The 25,511-nt window shown below is 57.3% G+C and overlaps 9 protein-coding genes across 9 annotated transcripts; all 9 read left to right on the forward strand.

The window, feature by feature from the left end:
* Positions 1 to 1,937: 1,937 nt before the first annotated feature.
* LBRM_34_4010 (putative ATP-dependent RNA helicase) lies at positions 1,938 to 4,013 on the forward strand (the record flags this gene model as incomplete). Its single annotated transcript, XM_001568453.1, has 1 exon — positions 1,938 to 4,013. The coding sequence occupies one exon, from the start codon at positions 1,938 to 1,940 to the stop codon at positions 4,011 to 4,013; it is 2,076 nt and encodes a 691-aa protein (XP_001568503.1).
* A 1,121-nt stretch (positions 4,014 to 5,134) lies between these two features.
* LBRM_34_4020 (conserved hypothetical protein) lies at positions 5,135 to 6,328 on the forward strand (the record flags this gene model as incomplete). The annotated part of the gene is made up of 1 exon (XM_001568454.1): positions 5,135 to 6,328. One exon carries the CDS (start codon positions 5,135 to 5,137, stop codon positions 6,326 to 6,328), a length of 1,194 nt encoding a protein of 397 aa, XP_001568504.1.
* Positions 6,329 to 7,437: 1,109 nt separating this feature from the next.
* On the forward strand, positions 7,438 to 7,785 carry LBRM_34_4030 (conserved hypothetical protein; the record flags this gene model as incomplete). The annotated part of the gene is made up of 1 exon (XM_001568455.1): positions 7,438 to 7,785. The coding sequence occupies one exon, from the start codon at positions 7,438 to 7,440 to the stop codon at positions 7,783 to 7,785; it is 348 nt and encodes a 115-aa protein (XP_001568505.1).
* Positions 7,786 to 9,260: 1,475 nt separating this feature from the next.
* On the forward strand, positions 9,261 to 13,091 carry LBRM_34_4040 (putative protein kinase; the record flags this gene model as incomplete). The annotated part of the gene is made up of 1 exon (XM_001568456.1): positions 9,261 to 13,091. One exon carries the CDS (start codon positions 9,261 to 9,263, stop codon positions 13,089 to 13,091), a length of 3,831 nt encoding a protein of 1,276 aa, XP_001568506.1.
* Positions 13,092 to 14,031: 940 nt separating this feature from the next.
* On the forward strand, positions 14,032 to 14,871 carry LBRM_34_4050 (conserved hypothetical protein; the record flags this gene model as incomplete). Its single annotated transcript, XM_001568457.1, has 1 exon — positions 14,032 to 14,871. One exon carries the CDS (start codon positions 14,032 to 14,034, stop codon positions 14,869 to 14,871), a length of 840 nt encoding a protein of 279 aa, XP_001568507.1.
* Positions 14,872 to 16,010: 1,139 nt separating this feature from the next.
* Positions 16,011 to 17,027, forward strand: LBRM_34_4060 (conserved hypothetical protein; the record flags this gene model as incomplete). The annotated part of the gene is made up of 1 exon (XM_001568458.1): positions 16,011 to 17,027. The coding sequence occupies one exon, from the start codon at positions 16,011 to 16,013 to the stop codon at positions 17,025 to 17,027; it is 1,017 nt and encodes a 338-aa protein (XP_001568508.1).
* A 1,310-nt stretch (positions 17,028 to 18,337) lies between these two features.
* Positions 18,338 to 21,658, forward strand: LBRM_34_4070 (conserved hypothetical protein; the record flags this gene model as incomplete). Its single annotated transcript, XM_001568459.1, has 1 exon — positions 18,338 to 21,658. The coding sequence occupies one exon, from the start codon at positions 18,338 to 18,340 to the stop codon at positions 21,656 to 21,658; it is 3,321 nt and encodes a 1,106-aa protein (XP_001568509.1).
* A 976-nt stretch (positions 21,659 to 22,634) lies between these two features.
* LBRM_34_4080 (conserved hypothetical protein) lies at positions 22,635 to 22,889 on the forward strand (the record flags this gene model as incomplete). The annotated part of the gene is made up of 1 exon (XM_001568460.1): positions 22,635 to 22,889. The coding sequence occupies one exon, from the start codon at positions 22,635 to 22,637 to the stop codon at positions 22,887 to 22,889; it is 255 nt and encodes an 84-aa protein (XP_001568510.1).
* A 1,295-nt stretch (positions 22,890 to 24,184) lies between these two features.
* On the forward strand, positions 24,185 to 25,453 carry LBRM_34_4090 (conserved hypothetical protein; the record flags this gene model as incomplete). Its single annotated transcript, XM_001568461.1, has 1 exon — positions 24,185 to 25,453. One exon carries the CDS (start codon positions 24,185 to 24,187, stop codon positions 25,451 to 25,453), a length of 1,269 nt encoding a protein of 422 aa, XP_001568511.1.
* Between the last annotated feature and the right edge of the window lie 58 nt (positions 25,454 to 25,511).

Here is a 25,511-nt window from a genome sequence, read left to right on the forward strand (position 1 = left end):
TTTGTTATCATCTGCGAGGGGATTGCCCAACTGCTTTTTCTCTGAATGTTTCGGTTGCGAAGGGGTAAGAGAGGGGCACAGAGCAGTCGGGGTCGGTAGTTTGGCAAGGGCCAGTGGGCTGTTGCCGCAAAGGCGCACGTTGATGTGCATTAGTGGTGCGTTGGACAGCCCAAACAAGAGAGAAACGAAAGGGGAGCGGCGAAAGAGAACACTCTCTTCTCTCACCTAATCGCTCGCGAAAAGTAGGGGAGGCTGTAAGTAAAGAGAGCTCGTTTTATGTGCGTAGAGGTGACGCGTTCTCTACCCCCCCCCCCCTCCCTCCGCCAAACGTAGGAGAGGTCGATGAAAGGCGAGCGGAAGGCCAACCTGTTTGAGCAGTGAGAAGGCAAAAAAGGAACGCATTGGAAAAAAAAAGGGCACCTTTGCGCGGGGGCAAAGGTGCCTACACACGTGTGTGCTTGTCTGTGTCTCTCTGGCGCTCGTTTTTGTTTTCCTTCGCCACCCCTATAGGCACACACCGATTGTCTGCCCCTTCCGAATACGAGTGCGTTTGATGTTCTTGTCACTGCTAGGCACTCCTAGACATGACTCGAGTTGGTGTTTACTTGTTCACTGCCTGTGTGTCTCTTGTGTAGCGGCTGCTTCACGCAAGTGACTGCGTTCGGCTCTTTAACCCCCCCCCTCCATCCCCTTGTTTGTTTTGCCTGGTTGCATATATGTTTGGCTGTATATCTCTCGACGTTTCATTACAGCAACTCTCCATGATGCTCTCCCTCTCTGTTTTGTGCTGTGTGCGTCTCTTGTTATCTCTGCCGCTCTCTTGCCCAGTGCCTGTGCGAGTGTATTGGTGTGCCACCGATGGACTTGCTTCACTCAGCTTTCGTGCTTTGTTTGCTGCGCCAGTTTTTGTTCTTTCTTTTCAGTGGGTGAGACGAAATGGAAAAAAAAAAGGTGCGGATGCAATGGAGGGAAAGGGGAGTGGGGAGAGTCTGACTGCACTACTGAACGTCTTCCATGCAGGTTGCTTACACTACCTTCCTACCTCCCTCTTGTCTTTGACTGCCGCGTCGCTTATTACCGTTCCTTGCTCTCTCCTTCCTTCTCTGGGTTTCGCCTCTACATGCATTGCTGTATGTGCCCGCTTTTCCCTGACACTGGTCTTCTTCCCGCCCCCCATTGTGGATCTTCTCTCGAACCCCCGTCCAACTTTGAGGACTCGATTGCCAACCAAATACGCGGCCACACAAAAAACCAGCCGCTAATGCAACCGGCCGATTCATTTGGGCCGCTGTCCGTGTGCTCCTCTTCTCTTGGCACGTGCTCATGTACGCGTATGCTAGTCGGTGGCTTTTTCGTGGGTTGAACCAGTTCTCTGCCGCATCCATGTCCGTGTGCCTTGAACTCTGAGCGACTTTGCAGGTCCCAGGGGGGGGGAGCCTCTTCTATGCGCTGGTGGACCGCAGAATTTGCTTAGGCCTGTGCTTGCCATGTTGCGCTCTCGCATGACACAGCGGACACCTATGCGTCTTTCTCATCATGGGGTGCCGTCTGTTGCCACACTCCACTTCCTCATTCTCCGGTGCCTTTTTGTTGTGTTCACTGCCGCTTCTCCCATGCCCCTTTCACCTCGCGCTCTCTCCCACCTCTCTTCGTAGGCTCGGGCTCCCCTCCCCAAACGAAAAGCGAAGCACCAAAGGAGAGCAGCGACGGTATCGCCGCTCGAGAGAGAGAGAGAGCGAGACGTCACTCGACCACCGGCACCGCTCAAAGCGCACCTCCCCACTCCCCTCATTGCCGATCGTGTCTCTCTACTCTTTTGTGTGCCATCCCTTCTCACCGCACTCACGTTGGATTCGCAGGCCTCAGTCACCATTGGGGACACCTGTGCGGTACGCTGCTGCGTCGGTGTCTTCGCCATGGCGAACACGTGGGAAGCAATGAAGGGGGCTACACTCAGCGAGCCGACCCTGGCGTTCCTCCGCGACAACATGAAGTTCACGACAATGGCCCCCGTCCAGGCTCGCACCATTCCACTCTTCCTCACCAACTACGACGTGGTTGTGGAGGCCATCACCGGCAGCGGCAAGACGCTCGCATACCTTATCCCATGCCTGGAGATGCTGCTGCGACCACGGTGCCGTGAGGTGGCGAAAGAGTGCAAGAATGCCGTCTTTGCCGTTCTCGTGTTGCCATCGAGGGAGTTGGCGCAGCAGGTGTTTCAGATTGTGAAGCGCATGCTGCACTTTGTGACCAAAGGATACAAAAATGGCACCCCAGCGAACGGCCTTCCCGCCTACTCGTACCAGTGCTTCATCGGCGGGCGTGACATCCAGCGCGACGTCGAGGAATTCTGCAAGCAGGGCGGCAACGTACTCGTCGGTACACCAGGCCGCCTCTACGAGCTGCTCGTCTCCTCAAAGTACGCGAGCCTCTTCAACTTTAGTCAGTTCGAGCTTCTCATTCTTGATGAGGCCGACAAACTGCTCGAGTTCGGCTTTAGGGCAAAACTGGATGCGATCCTGAAGCGGCTGCCGAAGCAGCGCCGCACCGGCTTGTTCAGTGCGACGCAGACAAAAGAGCTGGCGGAGCTGGCGCGGGCGGGAATGCGCAATCCGGTGTCCGTCACCGTCCGTATTAATTCCCTCAACTCCGCCAACGTTGATACTGCAAAGCCGCAGATTCCGGAGCGGCTTTCCAACTTCTATGCCTTCACGCAGGCATCGGAGAAGCTGGATCGCCTCGTTGAGTTCCTGGCGTCGCACAAGGACGAGAAGGTGCTTGTCTACGCCATGACGTGTGCAAGCGTGGAGTGGCTCTACGAGGCGCTCGCGACGGTGCTGTGGAAAGACGACGCTGACAATGTCTTTGCTCTCCACGGACAGATGAAGCTGGAGAAGCGACAGAAGGTGCACCGGCAAGTCACGAAGCGTTCGAGGTGCGTTCTCGTCTGTACCGACGTGGCGTCACGCGGGCTGGATATCCCGAAAGTGGGCGTGGTGGTGCAGTACGACCCGCCAGTGGACCCCAACACATTCATCCACCGTATCGGCCGCACAGCGCGCATGGGACGCAGTGGTGAGAGTGTCGTCTTTCTCATGCCGCAGGAACTAGAATACATCAGCTTCATGCGGCTGCAGAACGTGCCTCTGGAAGCCCTCGATGAGGAGCGGGACAGCGTCGACGCCGCCAAGGATGCGGTGCGTAGCATGAACGCGCGACGCACGCTGCTGAGCTCCAAGTTGTCGGATAAGTGTAAGGCGATTCATCAAGCGCACCGTGAGAAGCAACTGAGCCGGCGAGAGCGCCGCCAGCAGTTGCACGAGGCGCATCGAGCGATGATGGAGGGAAAGAACCAGCGACTCACGAAAAAGAAGGAGGTGATGGGAGACATGTGCGAGAGTCCCTCCATTCTCGCGCTGCGTCGAGAGGAGTGCCACAACGAGAAGTTGCTGAGCCTCGCCGCCCGCGCCTTCGTGTCGTTCCTGCGGGCCTACAAGGAACACGAGTGTCGTTACATCTTTCAACTGCAGCTCATCGACCTCACTGACCTGACGCACGGCTTCGGGCTTTTCAAGATTCCCAACTGTGGCGAGATCAAGCGGATGCGTGTGCTCCGCATTCCTCTGCAGGAGGAATTCGCTCCATTTGTGAAGGAGATGGCGACTGCGCTGCGGGAGAAGCGGCAGCGTGCCAGCGAGGAGCAGTCCAGCGCGGCAGCGGATGGCGGCGGCGGCGGCGATAAAGGCCCAGACGCGAAGAGGCACCGCACGGAGCGCAACGAGAAACTGGAGGCGCTGAAGCTGCTGAAGATGTCCAAGTCAGAGCGCAGCCGCGCCTGGAAGCAGGCGGAGCTAGACGAGCTGCTCAAGGATAGCTACTACGTCAAGATGGAGCGACGCGGCAAGGTAAAGCAGCACGTGGTGGACGAGAAGATGGGCATGGACGCAATTGAGAACTCTTTCATGAGTTCGCGAGAGCGGAAGGAGGCACAGCTTACCCGCAAGGCCCGCTGATCGTCAGTGCACTACCTCAGTGACGAAACGGTGCACAGGAAGAAGCGAAAACACAGACACCCAGAAGAGGGGACTGTGTGAGCGCTGCTCTCTTCGCAGGATTCCTCTGTCCGCTTCTCTTTCTCTCTGCATATCTCCACCAATGCTACATTGCTGCTACGTGCATACACACACACACTTTTGTCCATGGGCTTGCAGCAGTATCATCCACTACGTAACCTTGATTTGCCGCGAAAAGGGATCGACAGGTTCGATGATAGAACGGCAGTTCGCAACTCCCACGCGAAACTGTCTTTCGTGTCCAAAGCGAGACGAGGTAGCTAACACGATAAATTAAATCAAAGGGCGCGCATCGACGAAGTCAATCCTACTTGATGGTGAAACATGCGTCAGAAGCCACAAGTACGGTGCTGGGCAAGGTGATCAAAGCAGACACAGAAACCCTGACTGAAGGGCAACACATAGCTGCCAAGTAAAGGAAGAGCACGACAGCCGCGCGAACAGCGCTTCCTTGTTGTACCGCTACAACGTGCACTGACTGCTTTGGATGTGAGAGACTCGCTAAGTGTTAGTTTTTCCTTGTCCTTGTGTTGGCGTACTCCAAAGGCGAGAATAGCGTGCGCGATGTCCTTCCTCCTTGACTGAGGGACTCGTAATGACGCATGTCCGCCGTCTTTGTCGCCGCTTTCCTCTTCACATCACCGACAACCTATATGGCCCAGATGAGCGTCACCGGCGTTACACGTTCTCTTTCCCCTTCTTTGTTATTCGTGTCTCACTTCTTCTCTGTACTTCTTTCACGGTGCAGGAACATGTAGCACGCCAGAGAGAGGGAAAGCTTGCCAGTTCCGCCACACACATACACCTACACCTTCACACACACACACACACACACACACGCTCTCTCGCTGAGCCGCAGGCGCGTCTCCATGCGTGAATGGACAGCATAGCGCCAGCTTTGGCATTCTCATATCTCCCTCTTTCTCCTACTGCTCGCCTTTCAGATTGTGCCTCTTTCTGAATTCTCACTCACTTGCACTTCTATCCTTAAGTGCTGCGCGCAAGAGACCGTTTCTCTTGTTTGTGTTGTTGTGGGTTCACGTGGGCTGAGGGCACGTGTGATGTTGAAGGACTACTACGCCATTCTCGATGTACTGCCGCGCGCCTCCGGTGAGGAGATCCGCCGCGCCTTCAAGCGTCTGGCACTCCAGTTCCATCCGGACAAGATCGGCACTGGCGCGGCGACAGAGCCGACCTCCACAGTACATACCAGCGAGCCCAGTCTCGCCCCAAAGAGACCAGAGAATGCATTAGCCACTGCTAGCGTTATCAGCTCAAATGCATCGACAGCCTCGTTCCAGTCACTCTCGAGGGATTTCACAGACATTCAAGAGGCCTACGAGGTTCTGGGCGACGTCGCGCGACGCTACCTGTATGACATGAACTACCAAGAACTGTTGGCCTTACAGCAACATCGTCAGCAGGAGGAGCGCAAGCGCTTCGACGCCCATGCGCGGGCTGTGGCTGAGGCAGCTCGGCAGGTCCGAGAACGTGAATGCTTGCGGCAGCAGCAGCAGCAGCAACAGCACCAACAGCAGCAGCAGCGGAGCCATCAGCCGCAGAATACCAACTCATCTTCCACGATTGAATGCAGCACCACCGCCGCGGATCTTCGCATTAATGCCTCTGTTCCCTCACCACCCCACCATGCCGCACCTCTCAGTCGAGGGCAAGGAGCGAAGAACACCGGTGTCTCTGCGCCGTCCTCTCGACCTGACGATGCACCTCTGGACAAGCGACCGCATAAGAGACGGGAATCAACGGAAAACAGGAATGGGGGCAACCGTTCGCTAGGGGACCTTGCCGGCGATACGAGTGGTGACGCTGAGTCGTCGCAGGCTCATTACCTTTTCACAGCGCCGACGCGGTCGCACGAGGTCGGCCGCTGCACGGAGGAAGGGCGGGCAAGAAGACAAGAATGCGACTGTACTGCTAAAGGGCGTCATACCTCGAGCCGGACTCAGAGGCGTATCAGCGGCCTCGACACGAAGTACACACGACATCGCATGGCAACAACTCTGCCGGCTGTGTTTGTGCTGTCGAGTTCGGTACCGTTCAGTTGGGGTGAGACGGCCGCGCAGACGTGCCCGTCTGTAGCCGAACCAAGCCGTTCGTCAGGGGGGCGGTGGTACCGCCACACTGCGCCTCGTGACGGCGAGGGGACTGAGGAGCCCGAGTTGCCAGTGGAGTACTACTACCAACGTTCCATCGAACGCACGCTGCGCGTGTTCTTCGGCGTGCAGCATCTAGAGTGAGACGCGTTTCTTTCTGCCTTTCTTTTCGCCTTTCCTCCCGAAGACCTTTCTGTGGCGCTTTGTGGCTTTACCTTTTCAGCTGCAGTGTGTGGTTGTGTCCTTCACCAGGCGATCATGTGGTCATGCCTTGATGCGTGGCTGTGCTTGGCTAGGCACGCGAGCTCTCTCATCTCCCTCTGTGTGCGTTTCTGTGTTCTTCACCCCCTTTCCGCCCTCTCCTTTTCATTCCCTCGTCTGCATCACTGGGGGACTCATCTCATGTACCGTAGCCCTTTCGTTTGCCCCCTCCCCCCTTTCTCCTGGCCGTGGCGCTGGGTGGAGCTTGGCCGCTGCACTCGCCCCTCCCTCCTCTTCCCTTCTTTCTTTTCTCCTTTGAGAGCACTCGGAATAGGGCGCAAAAAAACAAATCCAAACAAGCACATGCAGACCCGGGCACACAGTCAGACAAAGACGCACACTTCGTTGTTGTTCTGCGCATTGTGCGCAGGCTTTTCTACTTTTCTAGTGCGCCATGTTTGTGTTCATCGCTTCCGCCCTTTCTTTCCTTTCGTTGTTGGAACTCATCACTTCTCAACTAGGCGTGCTGCTGTGCCGCTGCGACGCCGCAATGGCCACAGTAGCGCCACCGAACACACCCGCGGTCTCTCTCCTCAACCACGAGAAGATCCCACTAAGGAAAAAATGAACCCACCGTCTGATACGACGAAGACGGTTCCATTGCACGCCGAGAGAGAGAGGGAGGGAGGGAGCGGTTCACGTACTCGCCTTCTTGGGGTGGCAGAGCATCGAAGAATGCTGTGCAGAGTTGGTGGATCCAAGGCTTGTGTCGTTTTCTTCAATTCCAACAGTACCTGCGCGCGATGAGGTGGGCGGGGTGGGATCGAAGAGGCTACGCACGTTTTCCTCTAGTAAAGATGGGCACCTTCTCCTCTGCGTTAGCGGCTGTGTTGCGCATGTGGTAGTTGCTACCGTGCGTAGGGTGAGGTATCGCGTGAGCTATTTTACTTCGAACACATGCACAGGTGCCTCTTTCCAATACTCATCTCTTCCAACGATCTTTTTTTTTTCTCTTTCACTCTGTGAGCTACTCGAGTTCTAGGAAACCAGCAATGGCCATGTCGGCCCCGTCGACTTCCGCGGCTGACATAACGGAAGGCACCGAGGACGACATGGCCCTTCGATTCCTGAACCACTGCCTCAGCAATGCTGTGCAGGTACACTACCTTGTCACCAGCTCCTTGCAAGGGGGCGACTGGAAGACCTCCACGCTTCTGGGAGCGGAGGCGCAAGCGTACATGCGTGCATTGCTTGCCGCGTATGCGTCCAGCAGCACGTTTCGGCGCCGACTTGTCTCTGGGGACTCGTTGCACTACCTTCAGTGCTTGACAGATGAGGCGACCCGAACCGACTTTGTGCGTGTTGCGGCAGCGCCGTCTTTCTCCTTTGCGTCTTCTTGAGAGACGAGGGGAGAAGGATGCAGTTGCCGCATACCCGGTCACCCCCCCTGCTCCTGAGGCCGCTACTGATGGAGGTACTTGGAACGACGAGTGTCATGCGAGGCTACCCCCTTCCACACATTAGCTCTGCAGTGGTGAGTAAGCCCCCCCCCCCCCTCACACACACACATCCACAGAGAGAAGACAGAACAAGCGGTACCGCAGCTCTGCAGTTGCCACAGTACAGAGAGACGCAACGGGAAGGAGGCACTACAGCGTGCTCGGGGCTGCTTCGCGGGGAGGAGAGGATGGCACATTCTCGTACAACGTGTGTGCGCGCGCCTTTCATTGAGCTGCTTCACAGCGCAGGCTGTCTGCCTCGATCTATATTGTCTCTCTCACGATCTGTTGGAGCGCCTCATCGCTGTTGATGGTAGGGGAAAAGGAAACGAATTGGCCCTGCACTTTTGTGGAGTGTATACCAGTGACGGTTGAGCGTTTTTCTTCTTTCCCTGTCTCTCTGACTTCCCCTCCTGCAGCGGCACCCATGCGTGTGATGCACGTCATTTTCTTCGCCCTCTTCCTCTTCTGCCTCTCGTTTTTCTGTTCTCTTCTGTCTACGCGACTTCTCGGATATCGACACGGGGTGGGCTGGCGATCAGAAGAGAGTGTCGACGAAAGAAAAGCACTCGCGCCATTGCGCACCTACCCAAAGAGCGAACGCGAGAGAGCCTACAAAGTAGGAGGGTCGCAGACAGACACAGACAGGCGTCCGCGCAGATGCACCGTGCGAGAGCCCAGGTATAGAAACCCCTTCTCACCGACTAAGTCTTGGAGCTCATTTCTCGAAACGCCCCTTTCCCTCGGCCGATTCTTCTGCCCACTCACCGACAGAAGCGTCAACATAAGCCGTATGCAGAGGTTGCTGGTACTGTAGCCGACATTACTCAGCGTACTCCACTGCATTTCTTTTACCGTTTCGGTGTTTTTGCCCTCCACTGTACAGCTCTCTACAGTACATGATCGACAAAAATTAGCCCATACATAACGCGCAGGTTTCTTCTCTTCCGACTTGGTGGTTGGGTGTGCGAGTAATTTGCCTACTTTCCTGTGCTTCTTTTTGCTCTCCCCTTCTTGGCTGTTATTGTGTTGCGCCTTCCGCATCTCTTCTTCTTGTCTTGCGAGTGCGTCTGTGTGCATCGTCTTCACTGCGTCGCCAATCTGGTTTTCTGCCTCTGCTTCGCTTGTCGCTCTTCATCCACTCCTTTCTTGTTACCTTACAGGAGAGGAGAGTCGTGGTGCGTTGTTGCTGACGCATGTGTTAGTGTAGACTGCTAGCACTGTCGCTGCATCGAAAAGAGGTGGAGATAGCGGAAGAGAAGGGGGGGGGATTGGCTGAAGAGAGCGAGCAGACTTTAGTGACAGAGTTGGTTTTCTATCGCGATCACAATTCTTCAAATCAGTCACACCACATAGAGATCTCAGCTGAGTGCATAATGCTCGGCTCTGTTGATGCGATTGACTACGACGGGGACCGTGTGCGCAAGGTGGTGTTGCGATTTCCTGCTTTGCGTAGTGGCGACTCGGAGAGCGTGAAGGAGGTGTGGCCGTGTGAGCGCATTGGTCAGGGCTCCTTCGGCACTGTGTACCGTGCTGTTAGCGCCGACTATCCGCGTCTTGCTCTCAAGATTTCAACGGGTAAGGGCATGCGGCTTCGCCAGGAGCTCGATGTTCTGAGTCGTGTGTGCACCAAAGGGCGCCTCCTGCTCCCACGCTTTGAGTTCGGCGCGCTCAACAAGACAGCAGACTTGATCGTTATTGGGATGGAGCTATGTGTGCCGAGCACACTGCACGACCTTCTCCTTAGCACCCGTATCACCAGCGAAGCAGAGATGCTTTTCATGGCGCACCAGGCAGTACAGGCCGTCTCGTACGTGCATATGGAGGGCTGCATTCACCGAGACGTCAAGCTACAGAACTTTGTCTTTGACCTCGACGGTAACCTGAAGCTGATTGACTTTGGCCTCGCGTGTAACTCGCTTAAGCCACCGGCAGGGGATGTGGTGGCAGGCACGGTGTCGTTCATGTCTCCAGAAATGGCGCACAATGCCCTTCACAAGGACAAGCGCGTGAGCGTCGGTGTGGCTGCCGATGTGTGGTCGCTGGGGATTGTCCTCTTTTCTATTTTCACGCAGCGGAACCCGTACCCGTCGATGGAGACACCGGCTCAGGCAGCGGACGGCTTCTCCAGTGGCACAAAGAACGGCGGTGCTGCTGGTACTGCTGCGGCGGGCGTGAGTGGTCCTGGGGAGACCATGAGTGGCGTGGAGGGCGCAAGGGGCAACAGCGTGAGTTGGCAGCAGCGCATGAATGAGCGTCTGCTACGCCGCGTGGCGGCCGGCGACTGGCATTGGCCTGTAGGCGTTACAGTGTCGCAGGACCTGAAGCAACTTGTAAACTCCATCCTTGTCACCAACCCCGAGGAGCGACCAAGCGTGGAGACAATACTGGCGAACAAGGTGTGGAACTTGCGGCGCCGTTATCCACCTGCAGCTGTGGCGGCATTCCTCGGGGTGCAGGATGACTTCCTGCTCTCTCATGATGAGGCCCATCTGATGCGTGCGGTGGAGGAGCGTAGCGCTGGTGTGACAGCATCACTGCTGAACAGCCGCCTACACAGCCCTGCCTCGACCTCGAGCGAGGGCAATGGGGAGGCCAACCCGCAGCACAGCAACAATGACAGCGTACGCAGCGGTGGCCCACGTACGCCTGACACAACTACGCCACCGGCGCGTGGGTCTCTCAAGGTGGTGCAGCGCTGCGGGGAGGGCGGTGTTGATGGGGCGGTCGCAGTGCAGGTGTATGACGTGCGCGCCAGCACCCGCAAGCGCGGCAAGCCCATCCGCGAGATATCTGTCGTCATGGCGGCAGAGACGGCCAAAACACGACGATCTAAATCTGCCCGACGGGCAAAGGGTGTTGTGTCGGCTCCCTCGTCCTGCGGCGCCTCAAGAGCAGCGTCGGCTGAAGGCGACAGGCGAACAGCATCCTTGGCTGGTACGGCGTTGCAGCCCAGTGCCACGCATACGTGTATCAACAGCGGCGACGATGAGGATGAGGGGGAAGTGATGAACCGCGGCGCCAGCCCGTCGAAGCATCACAACCGCGGTGTGCTGCCTGTGCGACTGCAGGATACCCTGGACACCGCCGACACCACAGCAGCCGAGCAGAGGGACAACTTATGGTGTTCCAAGACATCAGTGGAGTCATCCTGTGCCACGCCACCTCTGTTCGCGAGCGACCAAATACGCCCCGGTCTTCAGCGTAGCGGGAGTGTGGAGCTTCTGGAGGACGCGGAGGCGCCAACTGTAGTGAGGGTGAAGCCCTCGTCGCACAACAGGGCTGCATCGGGGAGCAGAAGAAAACGCGATACGTCGCTACGTCAGGCTTTCTCGCCGACCCTCAAAGGTGGCCTTCGCGGCACATCCGGTGGTGTGCCAGGCAGCACAGGGACAACGACATCTGCGCAGGTGCTCGTCTCTCAGCTGACAAGCCGCACCGCGTCGCCGCCTTCAGCCATGAACCCATCCCCATCGTCCTCGCGACAAGCGTCGCTGAGGCGGCAGGGGTCCTCTAGCGCCACCACCGTTTCCTCCGCACCGGGGCGTGCGGGTCACAAGGGATCCTCACTGGCGATGAAACGTGCGCAGCGTGTTGCGCTTGAGCTCAGTCTAAATGTTATTGGCCAAGACGAGGCGGACCATCGTCGTACGCTTTCTGCGATGCTGCTGATCGAGCATGCATGGCTGCTCGCCAGCTTTCGGCTGACCATCGAGGAGGACCAGGAGCGCTACAGCATCACATGGCTTGCAGAGGAGCAGGAGAAGTCCGCCGCCCACCCACACCGCTTCAAGGAGGTGCTGCGGGTGATGGGCAAGAAGTACCAGTACGGCTTTGTTTGTGACCTGTGCGACTACGAGTTCCTCCCAGCCGGCCCAGAGGAAAAAGACTTGCACTTCTTTCACTGCCCCTGCGGCCGCGACCTGTGCCCAGACTGCTACACAGCGTATCAGCAGCAGTGCACGTGCTCCTGTTGCCGTGTGGTGCATCCGAACAGCTGTGTGCTGCGGGAGCACCTTTTTCGGACTGGCGGAACGCAGTACTACATCGGGTCGAGAACAGGGAGCGCAGTTGCGCAGGCTGGTGGTGTGCGGTGCTCATTCCAGGCCGCCGTCAAGCATGATGAGGAGAAGGAGGGTCGAGACGAGACATCGGTGCCGCCTGAGCTGCCTCGCCGTCGTGGCCGGCCCCCCAAGCAGGACAAGAACCACTCTCCTGTGAAGCAGAAGGGCAACCGAGCCGCCAAAGACACCAACCATCGGCGACGTGGCACGCAGGCCGCCGTTGACGTTAGTGTGGGTGAGGTGGATGAGATGGCGCAACTTCACCTGCCTCGAATTTCGATTGCTGCAATGCAACAACAGGAAAAGCGTGGCCGCGGAGCAGGAGCCGCTGGGAAAGTAGCGCCGCCACACCGGCCAGAGGATGTGGTGGTGAAACAGCGACCGGTAGAGAGCGTCCCGGAGGGCCCGTGGAGGCCGTTTGCGCGCTACAAGAAGGATCGAAGGGATGAGGAAGCACGGCAGCCGACGCCGGAGGAGCGCGACGCGTTGCTGAATGGGGAGTGGATTCGACACTTTTACCTGTTTCCGCACGCTGAACCAGAGCACGATGGTGCTTCCGGGACTAGGGCCGATGAGGAGGAGGAGGAGCCGTACGCGTTCGTCTACCATGCACAGCCAGGCCGCACCGGGGCCATTTTTCTCACAAGTGACTTTTCGATGCACTCGGCGGTTTTTTCCATGCTGGAACGGCAGTTTTTCGTTGTGAATCAGGTGGATACCTTAGAGGGCGCGGATTCCACCCATGCGACGTCGCTGCTCAAGGCAAAGGCTCACCCCGAGCTCAGGATTGCTTTCCACGCACTGCAGGACATTGTAGCGTATGACACGAACATGATGAAACAGCAGCGCGCCCCTGGTACCGTCTCTGTATACCAGGCGCCTCGCAGCGCCTACAGCTGCAATGGCGAGCCTTTCCTCTATGTGCGATGGTTCCGCTTCAACGAGAACCGTACCCTCAGCGCCTTTCTTCTCTCCAACGGCGCTGTTCAGGTGTTTGTAAACAACGAGTACGAATTGCGCTGGTTTGATGAGAGCCGAAAGTTTCTCATCCGCTACAACGGCGTGTGTGAGCTGGTCGACGACGGCACCTTTGCACTGGCCCCGGCGATCAACCATCTTCTCTACGACTCATTTGACGTGTAGTACGCGATGGTGGTGGTGTGTAGGGTGAGTGGGCGCTACAGATCGCGTCTCTGTGGTTCGACTCTCACTGTCATAGGGGCTGCTGATGGACAAAAAAGGGATACTGAGAAGTTCTGCCCCGCATTTTTATGCGCATGTATTGTGCTTCTCTCACATTGCCCCGCTTTTTCTGTTCGGTTTGACCTCGCACAGCTGCTTTTTCTTTCGCACCGTTGTGTTTCCCTCGGACTACGTCTCCTCTCCGCGTGTGTGTGTGTGTGGGCGTGCATGGGTGCGTCGGTCTGTGTGTTTGCCTCCATCTCGCCGTGCCTTTCGCAGCAGCGCGAGAGGGGCTCTCTGTGACGGCGCTGGCGTGCGCTGTAACTCTTTGCGAGACTCGCCTGGCACACGAATGGACGTCGCTAAGGTCAGCCCCACGCCCCATACTCAAGTGAAACACAACGGAACACGCAGCAAAAGGGGAGGGGACGGTGACCAGAATAACGAACGTCTGCTGGACTGCCGCTCGCGCATCCAACAGAGGGAGGCGGTGGCTCGATTCTTAGCCAAAGGGGATGGGTGGTAATGGTGTCCCCTGTCTGTCTCTTCACTGCCAACGTTGATGGTTTGCCAGTGTGGGCAAGAAAGAGAAGGTGGCGGATACACACCGACACACACCCACACATACCCACCCAATGCACGTGCACCGCTTCAACGCCGACCACATCACGTCATATTCTCTTGCGTCCTCTCATTCTTCTCTTTTCTCCCCGGATTCGCTCAACATTGGTATCTTTCCGACATCGCGCGCTTCACGCATATGCATCCTCGTCTGTGTGCCGAGTAGAAGTCCTTCAGGGAACAAAGAGGCAGCAGCTCTGCGTTGTTTTCTCCGTGTACGGATAGCCACTCGATACGCTGGTGAGCCCACCGCCGCTACACTGATTGACTTTTTGCGCGCATGTCCACGGAGACGTTCCGTGAGCGTACGCTGGCGACACAGTACCAGCCACGTCAGCATCTCCCGCCCAACTTCAGCGATGTGCTGAAGGAGTATGCGCGGGAGGTGCTGCGCAATCAGCCACCAGACATTCTGGAGTGGAGCGCGGCGTATTTCAAGAAGCTGGCCCTCGAGACGGACCCGCTGCAAGCAAAGCAGCCGCCGCCGGACCACTATACCCCCCTCGTTGAGGACCCTGAGCGAGCGATGTTGGCGAACAAGATGGTGAAAGTGTTCTCGACAATGGACTTGTCGGGGAGCGGGCGACTACCCGTGCTGGAGGTACGGCGGGTGCTGACGGAGGCGTTTGAGTTGACGGAGTCGCAGGCGCTCTACCTTCTCACAGCGCCATTCACGACCATCATCGAGGACGACGGTAGCGGCCTAACAGATGGTGGCATCGAGTACACTCTTTTTTCCCACTCAGCGGTGCGCACTATTCAGTACTTTCAGCAGCACCCAAACTTCTTCTTTGATGTAGACGGCAGCGATGCCAATACGACGGTGCACGGCATGAACCGCTACGACATTGAGCAGGGCTTTCTGCGCATCTTTCGACTCCTCGATGAAGCGGGGACGGGTCGTCTGCTCCTCCACGACTACCAAGGCGCTTTGGAAAACGCGCCGTACCACCTGACGCACCGCGACATATGCGTGCTGCGCCTCGAGTGTAGGACGTGTGGAAACGACGGGAACGGGGGGCCACGCGAAGTGGAGTACGAGAGGGAGCTACCGCACATGTTTGAGCGCCTTCTGCTGGCCGAGGCGTTCAGCCTCTTCGAGGAGGAGGGACAGAGCTAGGCCAGCGCAAGAGGACGCTCAATGCACCGCTTTCGCTCTATGTGCCACTTCGCATTCCCCCCTCTCCTGGCACTCGACCTCCCTTCTCTCTTTCCCCCGTGCACGCTGCCCCCGCACATCACACACTCGAGCACAGCCATGTGCACACAGGGGTGAAGTGGAAGCACTGGTCGTTCTCATGTAAAACCACAGCAACGACGTGCAACATCATAAGGCGAAGTAGTGGCTGAGGGCGACGAAACAGCAGAAGGAAGGAACTAGAGCTAGCATAATTCAACCCACATACACCCATACACGCACATGTAAAGACGCAACTGCTTGTAGGGCATCGTTTTCTCGCACTTTTAGTTGCGGTTGAGTTTGTTTTTGTGCGTTCGCTCCTCCACCTCCCTCTTGCCCCTTTCTTGTTCCCGCAGTTGGGCAGATGGGCGTTGCTTCTCATCACTTCCACCTCTTGTAGGCCATACAATATGCCCTGCACTGTGTGTAGGGATTCTGTGTCGTTGCAGCGAGCGCCACCAGCAGCGAGGCAAAACAAAAGTGAGGCCGCGAGTTGCGAAAGAGGAGAAACACGTGCGGAAGGGCTTCAGAAGCAACCCGAGGGAAGAGCGATGAGGAAGGGACTCGTGCCCAGCGCCAACGACTACCCGCGCCATGGGACGGCGTCTCCCACTTCTGTGCCTGTGCGTGGCATTAGAGCCGCTCTTTTTGGTGTCTCTCTTCTCTCTACTGCACTGGGCGCTGTGGCCTTTGGACGGAGCAGCAGCAGCAGCAGCAGCAGCCCCGCTTCAGCTACGGAGCCCTTCTGTTCGTACTGTACCAGCCACGGTGCTCAGGAAGTGAAGTGTTTGTTGGCTGCCTGCCTCTCTCTCTCTCTCCCCCTCCTTTTCTCACTTCGCAATCCAACTTTTTTCTTTCTTTTTTTTTTTTTTCGTGGCCACAGGCGCGTGTTGAGTGACGTCGGGCTTCTCATACCCTTTTCGCGCTTCATAGCCGCATCACCTCATTTTTTTTTTTTTTGCCTCCACTACCGTATGTGTGTGGGGGAGGTGGGCACCACGAGCACACGCACACGCCGCCCTATCATCGCCCGAACCATTATAGAGAGAGAGAGAGACCGGCAGCAGCCCTGAAAGGCGATGGACACGAATACATTGCTTGCTCTCGCTCAAAGTGCCGTGGACGCTGGTAATGTGAAGGCTGCCTGCGAGTTCTATGAAGTGGCTCTCGCCCAATCTCCAAACAATGACGAGGTGCTGGAGGCTTATGCAGAAATTATGATTCACCACGTCCAGGACATCCCTCGCGCGCAGAAGATGCTTCGCCATGCGATTAGCCTCAATCCGAATCAGGGCTACGTGAAGTATCTGAATTTAGCACAACTCTGTGAGGCCGAGGAGGCACTTAAGTGCTACGAAAAGGCGTACGAGATTGCAAGTCTCATGCTGCACGGATGCCGAAAGAAGAGAATGAGGAAGACACTGGAGGAGACCATGGCGACCATGTGCTGTGCCGTGGCGGAGCTCTACCTGACTGACCTCTGCTTCGCAGAAAACGCCGAGCAGCAGTGCGAGCAGGCTGTAAACCGCGCACTGCAGTTAAATAGCGAGATTGTGGAGCCACACCAGCTTCAGGCGTCCCTCCGCCTGAGTCAATGTCGCCCCGACGAGGCGCTACAGTCACTGCGTCGTGCCGTAGATGTAACGCATCGCCTTGGCGAGGAGTACCAGCCCACGTACGAGTCCAAGATTGAGCTTGGCCGACTGCTGATGCAGGTTGACCCAGCTGAGGCTTTTCAGTTCCTCCTTGAGGTGCTTCAGTACGGTGACAACAATCCCTACGTATGGTTCCTGCTCGGCGAGAGCGCACGCTTGCGGGGACGGTACGTTGACGCGGCACGCCTGCTGAGGCGCGCGCGTGTGATGCTCGTCGTGTCCGGCGGCGACGCGACTGCACTGAGTGAGGTGGACGCGGCCATTAGCGTTTTGGTGGAGGAGATGGGTGGCCCGGAGGCGGCGGCGCAGGTAAAAGACCTAGATCACCCCTATCCGCTTGAGCTGCTTCAGGTAGAAGACGACCAGGGCGCAGAGGAGGACGACGACGACGATCTGGCAGAGCCGGAGCACGAGGCGTGTGACGGTGAGGACGACACCTAGTGGTGGTTTTCCTTTTGAGGGAGACAATAATCTTTTCGCATCACCACTGCGCCGTCAAACCGCGCAGGGTGTGTGTGGGTGTGTCTCGCTCGCTCTCTGGACTTCTTCACATCTCCCAAGATGTCCCTCTTTGTGTGCTCTGTCCCCGCACACCACTTCTCCATCGTTCCCTCTTTTGTGCGAGGTGTTGCGCTTGACAATTAACGTATGCGAATAACATCGGTAAGTCTACCGGAACGCAAGCAACCACAAATAAATGTTGAGAGTGACGTGAGGAACATCAAGTGATGCACTGGCGAGACAGGGATACAGATCCTACTCCCATGTACAGAGGTGCAAGTTAGGTGGTCTAAGTGATCTCGCGTCTGGGATCGCTTCCACCATCTTCTCCCCCCTATGTGGTCATCTGTCGCATTTCCTGCTACGGCAGTCGCCTTAATGAGGTAGGGAGTAGGAGCGCTGACTTTCCTCTCGCTCTACTGCCTCTGTTCATCCATTACTCCTCTTCCTGCGCGTCAACTACGGCATCCTTTTCTGGGCTCATCACTTTTCGTATTTTCGCTCGGCTTCATGCTTCATTCGTGTCCCACTGCCTTTTCCCCTTCGCGTCTGCACTTCTCCTTAATGCTGATAACTACTGAAACTGATGGGCGCTGCACTGCATGCCACGCGCAGAGGAACACAACAGGAGACTTTCCGTCAAGCAAAAGTGAAGACAAGTAGAGGGGGAAGCTGCGCACGAGCAGCGAGCTAACGATTGGTGTTCTGTGGGTCTGACTTGGCCCCCCTTCCCTTTCTCTGTACGGGCGCGGCCGTCTCTCTCTCTCTCTCTGTGTGGGTGTGGGTGTGTGGAGGGAGATGGAGGAGGGAGGAAGTCGAACACTTTTACGCGCCCACAAACATACGCAAGACACTACCTGTACATAGAGGCACACATTGTTCATAGAGGGAGGGAAGGTGTGAGCGTGTAAAGGTCAAAACAAGAGGCACACAGGCCCTATTCCCCCGCACTCCACACCCACACACCCACACACATACACACATCCAGACACACAAAGGCAGGCAAACAACCGCTCACAGGCGCCACAGCAGCAAAGGGGTAGCCAATCGCATTGTCATCGCCACGTATACGCCTCGGCCTTCTTCCGCGCCTTTTTTGTTTACCTTTAACCGTGTGTGTGTGTGTGTGTGTGTGTGTGTGTGTGTGTGTGTGCGTTTGTGTGTGATGCCCACCGAGAGGGAAAAGAAAACACCAAACTTTACTGCTGCTTCCGTTGCCATCCATACACTTTACTCGTGCTGCTGCTATCATGAGTTTGTTCGCTCAGCGTGAACGCATCGAGGTCTCCTCCGGCGACAGCGAGCCAGACTCGATCGCCTCCACTATCGTTGACTCTGCCGATGAGCTCATCGAGGGGCTCGCTCGAATGGCCCTGGACGGGCCCTACAGCGACAAGCCAAGAACGTACGAAACTAGTCAACGTCTCCAGAGTCGGGGAATAACCCGTCGCCCGCACGAAGTGGCACTGACAAAGCCTAGCATTGAGCTATCGCGACTGATGACGCCCACACCTCGAGCAAGCTCCTCCACACCACCGTTCTATCAAGTCCCTGCGTGGCTGAGCACACAAGGCAGTGCCTTCGTTCCGGAACGCACCGGCGTAGACGTGGCCGAAGCAGAGAGTGAAGCGCGCGCGCTCGCGAAGCTGTACCGGCACCTTGACCGCGAGTATTTCAGAGAGAAAAGTATCGGTGATCACTCTGACAGCAAGCCGATAGCTTCTGGAAGAGCGGAACGTGATGATTATGGGGCCAGAGCCCGCAATGCTCGTTCTTCTCTCACCATGGAGGCAACCCCAATGCACAAGCCGCGCCGCAAGCCGGATGAAACAGCTCGATTGCGGCTTTTGGTCCCGAGCAAGACTCAACTGGCACGACGAGTGGAGAAGTACGAGATACGCAAGAAACGCGAGGAGGAGGCTCGACAGCACCCGAAGCGTGTACGTGTGCCGGCGGAGGCAGTCAAGCGAGGGACAAGGCTTTTCCTCGAGGCCCAGGAGAGGGCCAACAACGTGAAAGAGGTGCAGAAGGAGCAGGCGAAGCAGAAGGCCGAACAGGAGAAGAAGGAGTGCACTTTTCACCCTTCCGTGTCGAGGTACGCAGCGCAGTTTGCCGCGGAAGGGGCGTACTACCCGTTGGAGAGTCGGTTCGAGGACCAGGCCGCATACAACGAGAAGCGAATGCGGCTGCGGCTCGAGCGGGCGATGGAGCTCGAGAAAGAGTGCACCTTCAAGCCCACCCTGTCTCCTGGAACCGAGGAGCTGATGTTCGACCTTCGTTCCCGCCGCGAGCGCTTTCATTATTGCCGTTCGTTTCGCAGACCGGAAGCAGGCGAGCACGCGAGGAGTCGGGGAAGGCGCCCATCGCCATCAGAACGTGAGCCGTTTGAGCCCGGTGAGCGACTGTACCGTGACGGCGGCGAGCGTCTCTTGCGTCAGCAGGTGCGACTGCAGCGAGCCGCGGCAAAGGAGCAGCGCCACGTCGTTGGTGGCGCGCTGCGACTCTCTCCCACCGGTGCCCAGCAGCTCGCTGGCCGCTTCACATCGTGGGCGGCGACGCGTGAGGCGAATCGAGAACAGCTGCGCGTTGCGTTGGAGCGGCAGGAGCGCGAAACGCCAAAAGTCACTGTCGAACGCGAGGCGGCGATTAGGCGAGCAGGAGGTCTTCGCTTCAGCAGAACTTTGTCGAGTCTAGGTAGGTCTACAGCTACACCACGCCTCGTGCAATCCGCGGCGAACGGAAATGGCAGCATTGCCCCTGCAGTGACGGATGCCTCCGTCCTACCACTGAAGAACAACAACTATTTCACATCCTCTACGGGCTCACAGAGAGCCTGCGGTGACGCTGACAATTGTGAAGCGTCACGGGTGCCGTCGGATCGAGCACGGTCATCCCAGTCTCCTTCAGGCGCTGACTGTGGGGTGACAGCCACTAATGTCCTCCGGAGTGTGGCGTCTCTGTCGGCACCCGAGACGTGTCCTGCGGTGGATATGCCGGTGCACAAGGAGCTCCTGCGCATCCGCCTTGGTGCTCTCTTTTACAAGTACGCCGTTTCCACCACAGCGACCGCAGTGACCCTCGCGCAGGTCAAGCAGCAGGTCCGGTGCTACTACCCAGAAGACTCCGGCATCGCCGCCGCACTTGCGTCTTCCTTCCCGAATGGGCAGCAGCACATCACCAAGATAGAGTTCATGGCAGCGCTCGCACGCTACGTGGCGCAGCATGGGATACAGCCATGGTGTCTTCCCCATCACAATGACCCGAACACCATTGTGGGTGCACCGTACAGCTCACCGGCTTCTACTACTACCGGCGCCGCGGCTGCTGTGATGACGAATGTTTTGGTGAACTCTGCTCACTTAACAGATGTGATGGACAACGACGCGCCGGGCTCTATACCGTCATGGACCGGCACGGGCACCTGTGGCAGTGAACCGGGCTGCCGAAACAAAGTCGACTGCTCGGTGTTTACACCTACAACGGCACGCGCCTCTGAAGGAACTAGTGGAGAGAAGCCACTTCGAACGCACATCTACTCCTCTTCTCTGCCGCCTGACTGCTCTCCACCGACACCGGCACCCACTGCCGTCGCGCCAAGTTGTGCACCGAAGGGAAACAGAGCGACCGCTGCAACGACCGGTGTGCGTGGCTCCACCTCCACATCGAGGGGGTCTCTTTGCGATGGCTTGCGGGATCCCACCGCTTCGAAGGACACGCTTCCAGCGAACTTTCCAATCGCTGCTTCTGAATTTGTGCGCGGGTATGCGGACTACGTGCAGCGGCAGCGCCGTGCTATCGACCGCGCGCGTGCGGTGAGCAAGAGCCCTCAAAGAAATGTGGTCGAGGAGTGTACCTTCCGCCCCACCTTGACACCTCGCAGCGTGATGCTGAGCGACATGAATCTCAAGAAACGAATGGCCTACGTTCGTGAGCTGCAGCTGCGACGGCGCAATCTCCAGTTGCTGCACACTGCAGTGCTGGCGGAAGGAAGCGGCGAGGATGGCTTACCGAGGGCCACCCCGTCGAAGAGAGAATTCAAAGCGCGTGACGCGCTCGACTCCACGCAAACATCACCCCTGACGCCTTCCACAAAGCACTCGTCAGCGTCGCTCTCCGGTATCTCTCCGCCGTCGGGGCTCAGTCCGTCCATTGAGGTATCGAGCCTATCCTGCAGCACGCCGCAGCACGAAGGCAAAAACGCGTCGTCAAAACCTGCCGCAACGCTGTCGCCTCCACATCAGCAGCATCTCGCAGGGGATTCCAACGCGCTTCGAGTTATAGCCAGGCTGGAGCAGCTGTTAAACGACGTGGCAGGCAAAGAGGGCTCGATACAAGCCACGGAGTCGGTAGTGAGGACGCCGCCTCCTTCTTCCTCAGTGCACGCTGACGTTTCTAGTGTAGGGCATGCCGGCATGGTAATTGCGGAGGACGGCGCTGACACGACACGGACGGTTTCCACTGTGCCGCTCTCCCGCTTTTTTGCGACGAAGCCGGCGCAGGCGATTTTGTGTGCCGAGGAGGGACTCCTTGAGTCGCGGCACGGTGTGAAGACGTCATGCGGCGCCAACTAAGTGACGGTGAGTGTGTGCTTGTCTGGAATCTTTTTTCTTCTTCTGCAGTTCACCTTCTGCTCTCGTGTCTCTACTCGGCACTCGTGCCTCGGGGCCGTCGCTCCCTTTTTCACCAGGGCTGACTCGCCTCAGCGTCGCTGATGAGGTCGAGAGGCGTGCAGAGGAGGGGTAGGTCAGACGAAGAGAAGGAGCTTAAGGGAGGGACCGGCAAGCAGCACGATTCGACGGGGCAACGGCGGCTCCCCCTCCGCAACGGGGGTAACCAAGCCTGGGCAGCCATTCACTGATCGTGCAATCCCCGGGGAGACTCAGTGTAGGCTTTTCTCTTGGTTGTCGTTTTTTCTTTTATTTTGCTTACTTGTTTTCTCTTCCTCGTTTAGTCTTACATTCTTTACCGTTCCGACTAGAAACGAACGCCCACTGCTGTCAGGAGCCACCGTCGAGTGAACACAACACTTTTGCTCGCATAGATGCATGTGAATCGGATGGCGGCGCAGGTGTGGGAGGAAGGTTGTGTGTTGCAGGCCAGCCCCCCCTCCCCCCTCCCCTCCTCTCTAGGAAGGAAATAGTGAGGACAGCTAGACTGCATCAAACTCACACATGCGCACTACAGCCACCTGAAGGGCTCGTGTTTTGCATTATCTTAACCGGGGTCCCCACGTGCTTCACTTCTTTGGCTTACTGAGGTGACCAATCGGTTTGCTTCTCTACTTTTCTCTCCGTTCTGGTGGGTGAACATCCTCTCTTTTTCCCTGTGTTCTTGTTTTTACTCCTCTTGTTCGCGATTGATCGCTGGTGACGCACAACGACATCCGATTACCTGAACGCATGCGCACCTGCTTACCTACGCTGGACACACCCACACCTACACCCCCACACACACAAACAAATTCGCAAACGTGACCTCAACTGACTTGATACGTTTCTCCGTTTTACTTTGTGAAGTGTCGAACAAAGCCCTTTGCACTGCGTTGCCATGGGTGACCCCTTTGTGCGACCGGGACTGGAGTACGCTCCGCATGTGGAGCAGGTTTTGCTGAAGCATGAGGGAACCATGACGCTGGAGACCACCAAGGATGACTGGATGCGGTACCAGCACCGCGACACACTTGCGGCTATTATCGAGCACCGCGACCAGATCGAGTACCTGTGTATTGCAGAGAACTTGCCGCCTGCCAAGATGGAGAGGATTTTGCTAGAGCGCATGGTGGACCCTATCGCAAAGCGCTGACGTGCGCATTAGCTGCGGGGCGTTCATTCTTTGGATTTGTGGGGCTGCTCTTGGAGCCCCACATGCGTATGAATATATACGTGATCCCTGCTGCGTTGTTTGACCTGCTTGCCGATCGATGAGCGCAAGTAAGCCTGTTTGTCGGCAGCAGCGGCCTGGAGTGTAGGGGGGCATGCGTGTATATCTGTGCTTGTGTCTGTGTGCACCAAAGTCAAGTCGTGATACACCAGCGTAAGTACGCCTAGAAGGATCCTCTCCGCGCCGCTGATTTGTCCATCAGGTTTTTTTTTCTTTCACCCGCCGTCTCCCCTGATGGCAGGGAGCGCCTGAGTACGTGGTGCCAGGGTCCAGCACTCACTCTGTTGAGAAGCCAGGCAGCCCCCTTACCCCTGCCAATGCCGAGCCACATCTAATGGGGACAGGGCCAAGCACCTACGGCATTGGGGAGGCCAGAGCAGTGTATTGCTACTGATGTCGGCGGTCAGCTCCTGGATGGTGTTGCGTCGGAGCGACACGCGGCGGGGAGCACGCCTGTGCAGTTCATATAATGGGCTAAGTGTCAGTGCGTCTCGAGCGCATCTCACCGGGCCCGCATTGCCTACGGCGGTGGGGCTCCCTGAGCCACCCCGAGAGGGATGCACCGGGTGCCGGCCCACATGATGGGGGCGACTGTGAGGCGACCTGCAGAGCAGGTGGGTAAGTAAGGTTTGAGGCAGAGGCTGTGCTCGGATGACCAAGTCTGCGCATTACTGTAACGTGTTTGTCTAGCGCTATTTCTCATTACGCAATGAACCTGAGGAGAGGCCGGGGCTAGAGTGAACCCGCTTCATGGCGGAACGAATGCGCTGAAAGGGAAAACCTGGGGTGACCTCTCAGTGAGTTGTCCGAAGGCACTCTGCTCTGCAGCCAGGTGGTGCAGTGACTTTCCGATCCTTGTGTTCCCCATCTGCGGCTCTACACCTCCCCTGTCTGCACTACTACTCGGGTCCGTGTTTCCGCGTCGCGGTTATTGCTTTTTTTCGTGTACCATCATCGCACACACACACACACACACACACGCAGACTTATGCATAGTGGCAAGTAGTGTTTTTATTTCACGAAGTGGTGCGCGCGCGTCCACCATGCGATCTGTGGCGGGCTGCTGCTTCTACGTCTGTAGTGCGCTCTCGGGGTCACTCTGCCGTTCCATCGCACCTGCCCATAGCAATGCACGTTGCGCCTTTCTTACGCAGCGTCGACATCAGACTCGCTTACCGAATAAAGGGTATCGTCAGCAACCCGCCGTCCCGGATCGCATGAAAGACACGATGGCTACCTTCGGGGTAGATATGCACAATGTGAGCGCGGACGAGGACCCCCCGTACGTCCAGGAGCACCAGCGGCAACGAATGGTGCAGAACGTCATGTCTAGCTCGCAGAACCTTAGGAGCATGTCCAAGATGGACCGTCTACGGTTGGCGTTGGATCAGGTGCGCAACGAGCCTGCTGGGCATGAAAAGTGGAACGAGGTGTACCTGTTCTTGCGCACGACGGAGATGTGTACAGAGGTGTTGACGAACGGCTCAGACATGTTCCCGAAAGGCAAAAAGCTCTGGATTGAGATGGAACTGTGCGAGGAGAAGCGGGTGCCGGTGTTGATGGTACTGCCGAACGGGATGCCAGTGCTTCCTATATTCACCATGGAAGAGTATATGGATTCGTACTTCTCGCGCACAAACGTGTACGACTCGTGCTGGTTCCCTGTGCCGCGCAGTGGGACGCAATGGGAGGAGTTCTGCAAGCTTCCTTTTCCTGTGTGTGTCACCGGCAACATTCAGCACTTTAGCACCCTGGCGACGGTGGCTCTCGGTAACCACCAACTCGGGATTCTCGTCAATCCTGGGATGCGCTCTAGCAAGTTCATCACCTATCCTGAGATGGTCACCTTAACGCAGCTGAGGCAGCAGAGGAGAAAACACCACCAACTGGCGGTGACGCAGTCTACCACCCCAGACGGCAGCGCCGCCGCTGCTGCTGGAAAAGAGCGGCTCTTTGACTCGAACTTAATGATGACCTTTGACACCACAAGGATCCTGCTGAGGCGTCTCGAACCACAGGACCTCGACGGCTGCATGGCGCAGCGGCCGCCGATTCCGCCTGTTGCGCAACTCGAGCTGCACCTGCTGCTGCACGTGTATCCAGAGATCGAGTCTGTCTACATCCGCACTGTTGATCGACCGCGGTGGCGAAGAATGCTAGGGGCCCCAGAGATGATGACACAGATAGATGTTGTCTGCAACCCCGCGCGCAAGCCGGACGCAAGCTTCGTTGAGCACCTGCAGCAGTGGAGCTTCATGAAAGAGTTCAACAGCGACGTGCATGTCGAGCTGACAAGCCGAGCCCCAGTGCAGGAGGGCTCTACAGGTGCTTTCATGTGCGTGTACTCGAACGAGGTTGACGGTAAGCCGCTACGAGCCATGACCACCTTTAAGGGACGCACCCTGGCGGACCAACTCAACTTCAACGAGCCCATCACAGACAGCGAAGGTAACAAGCCGTACGAGCGCTACGTCAGCTACTTTTAAGAGGCGCCAGTGGGTGCAGATGGCGCAAAGACGTGCGAAAGCGCTCGAACTGACGAGA

Source organism: Leishmania braziliensis, chromosome 35, assembly GCF_000002845.2.
Source record: "Leishmania braziliensis MHOM/BR/75/M2904 complete genome, chromosome 35".
In the NCBI taxonomy this organism is placed as follows: Eukaryota; Euglenozoa; class Kinetoplastea; order Trypanosomatida; family Trypanosomatidae; genus Leishmania; species Leishmania braziliensis.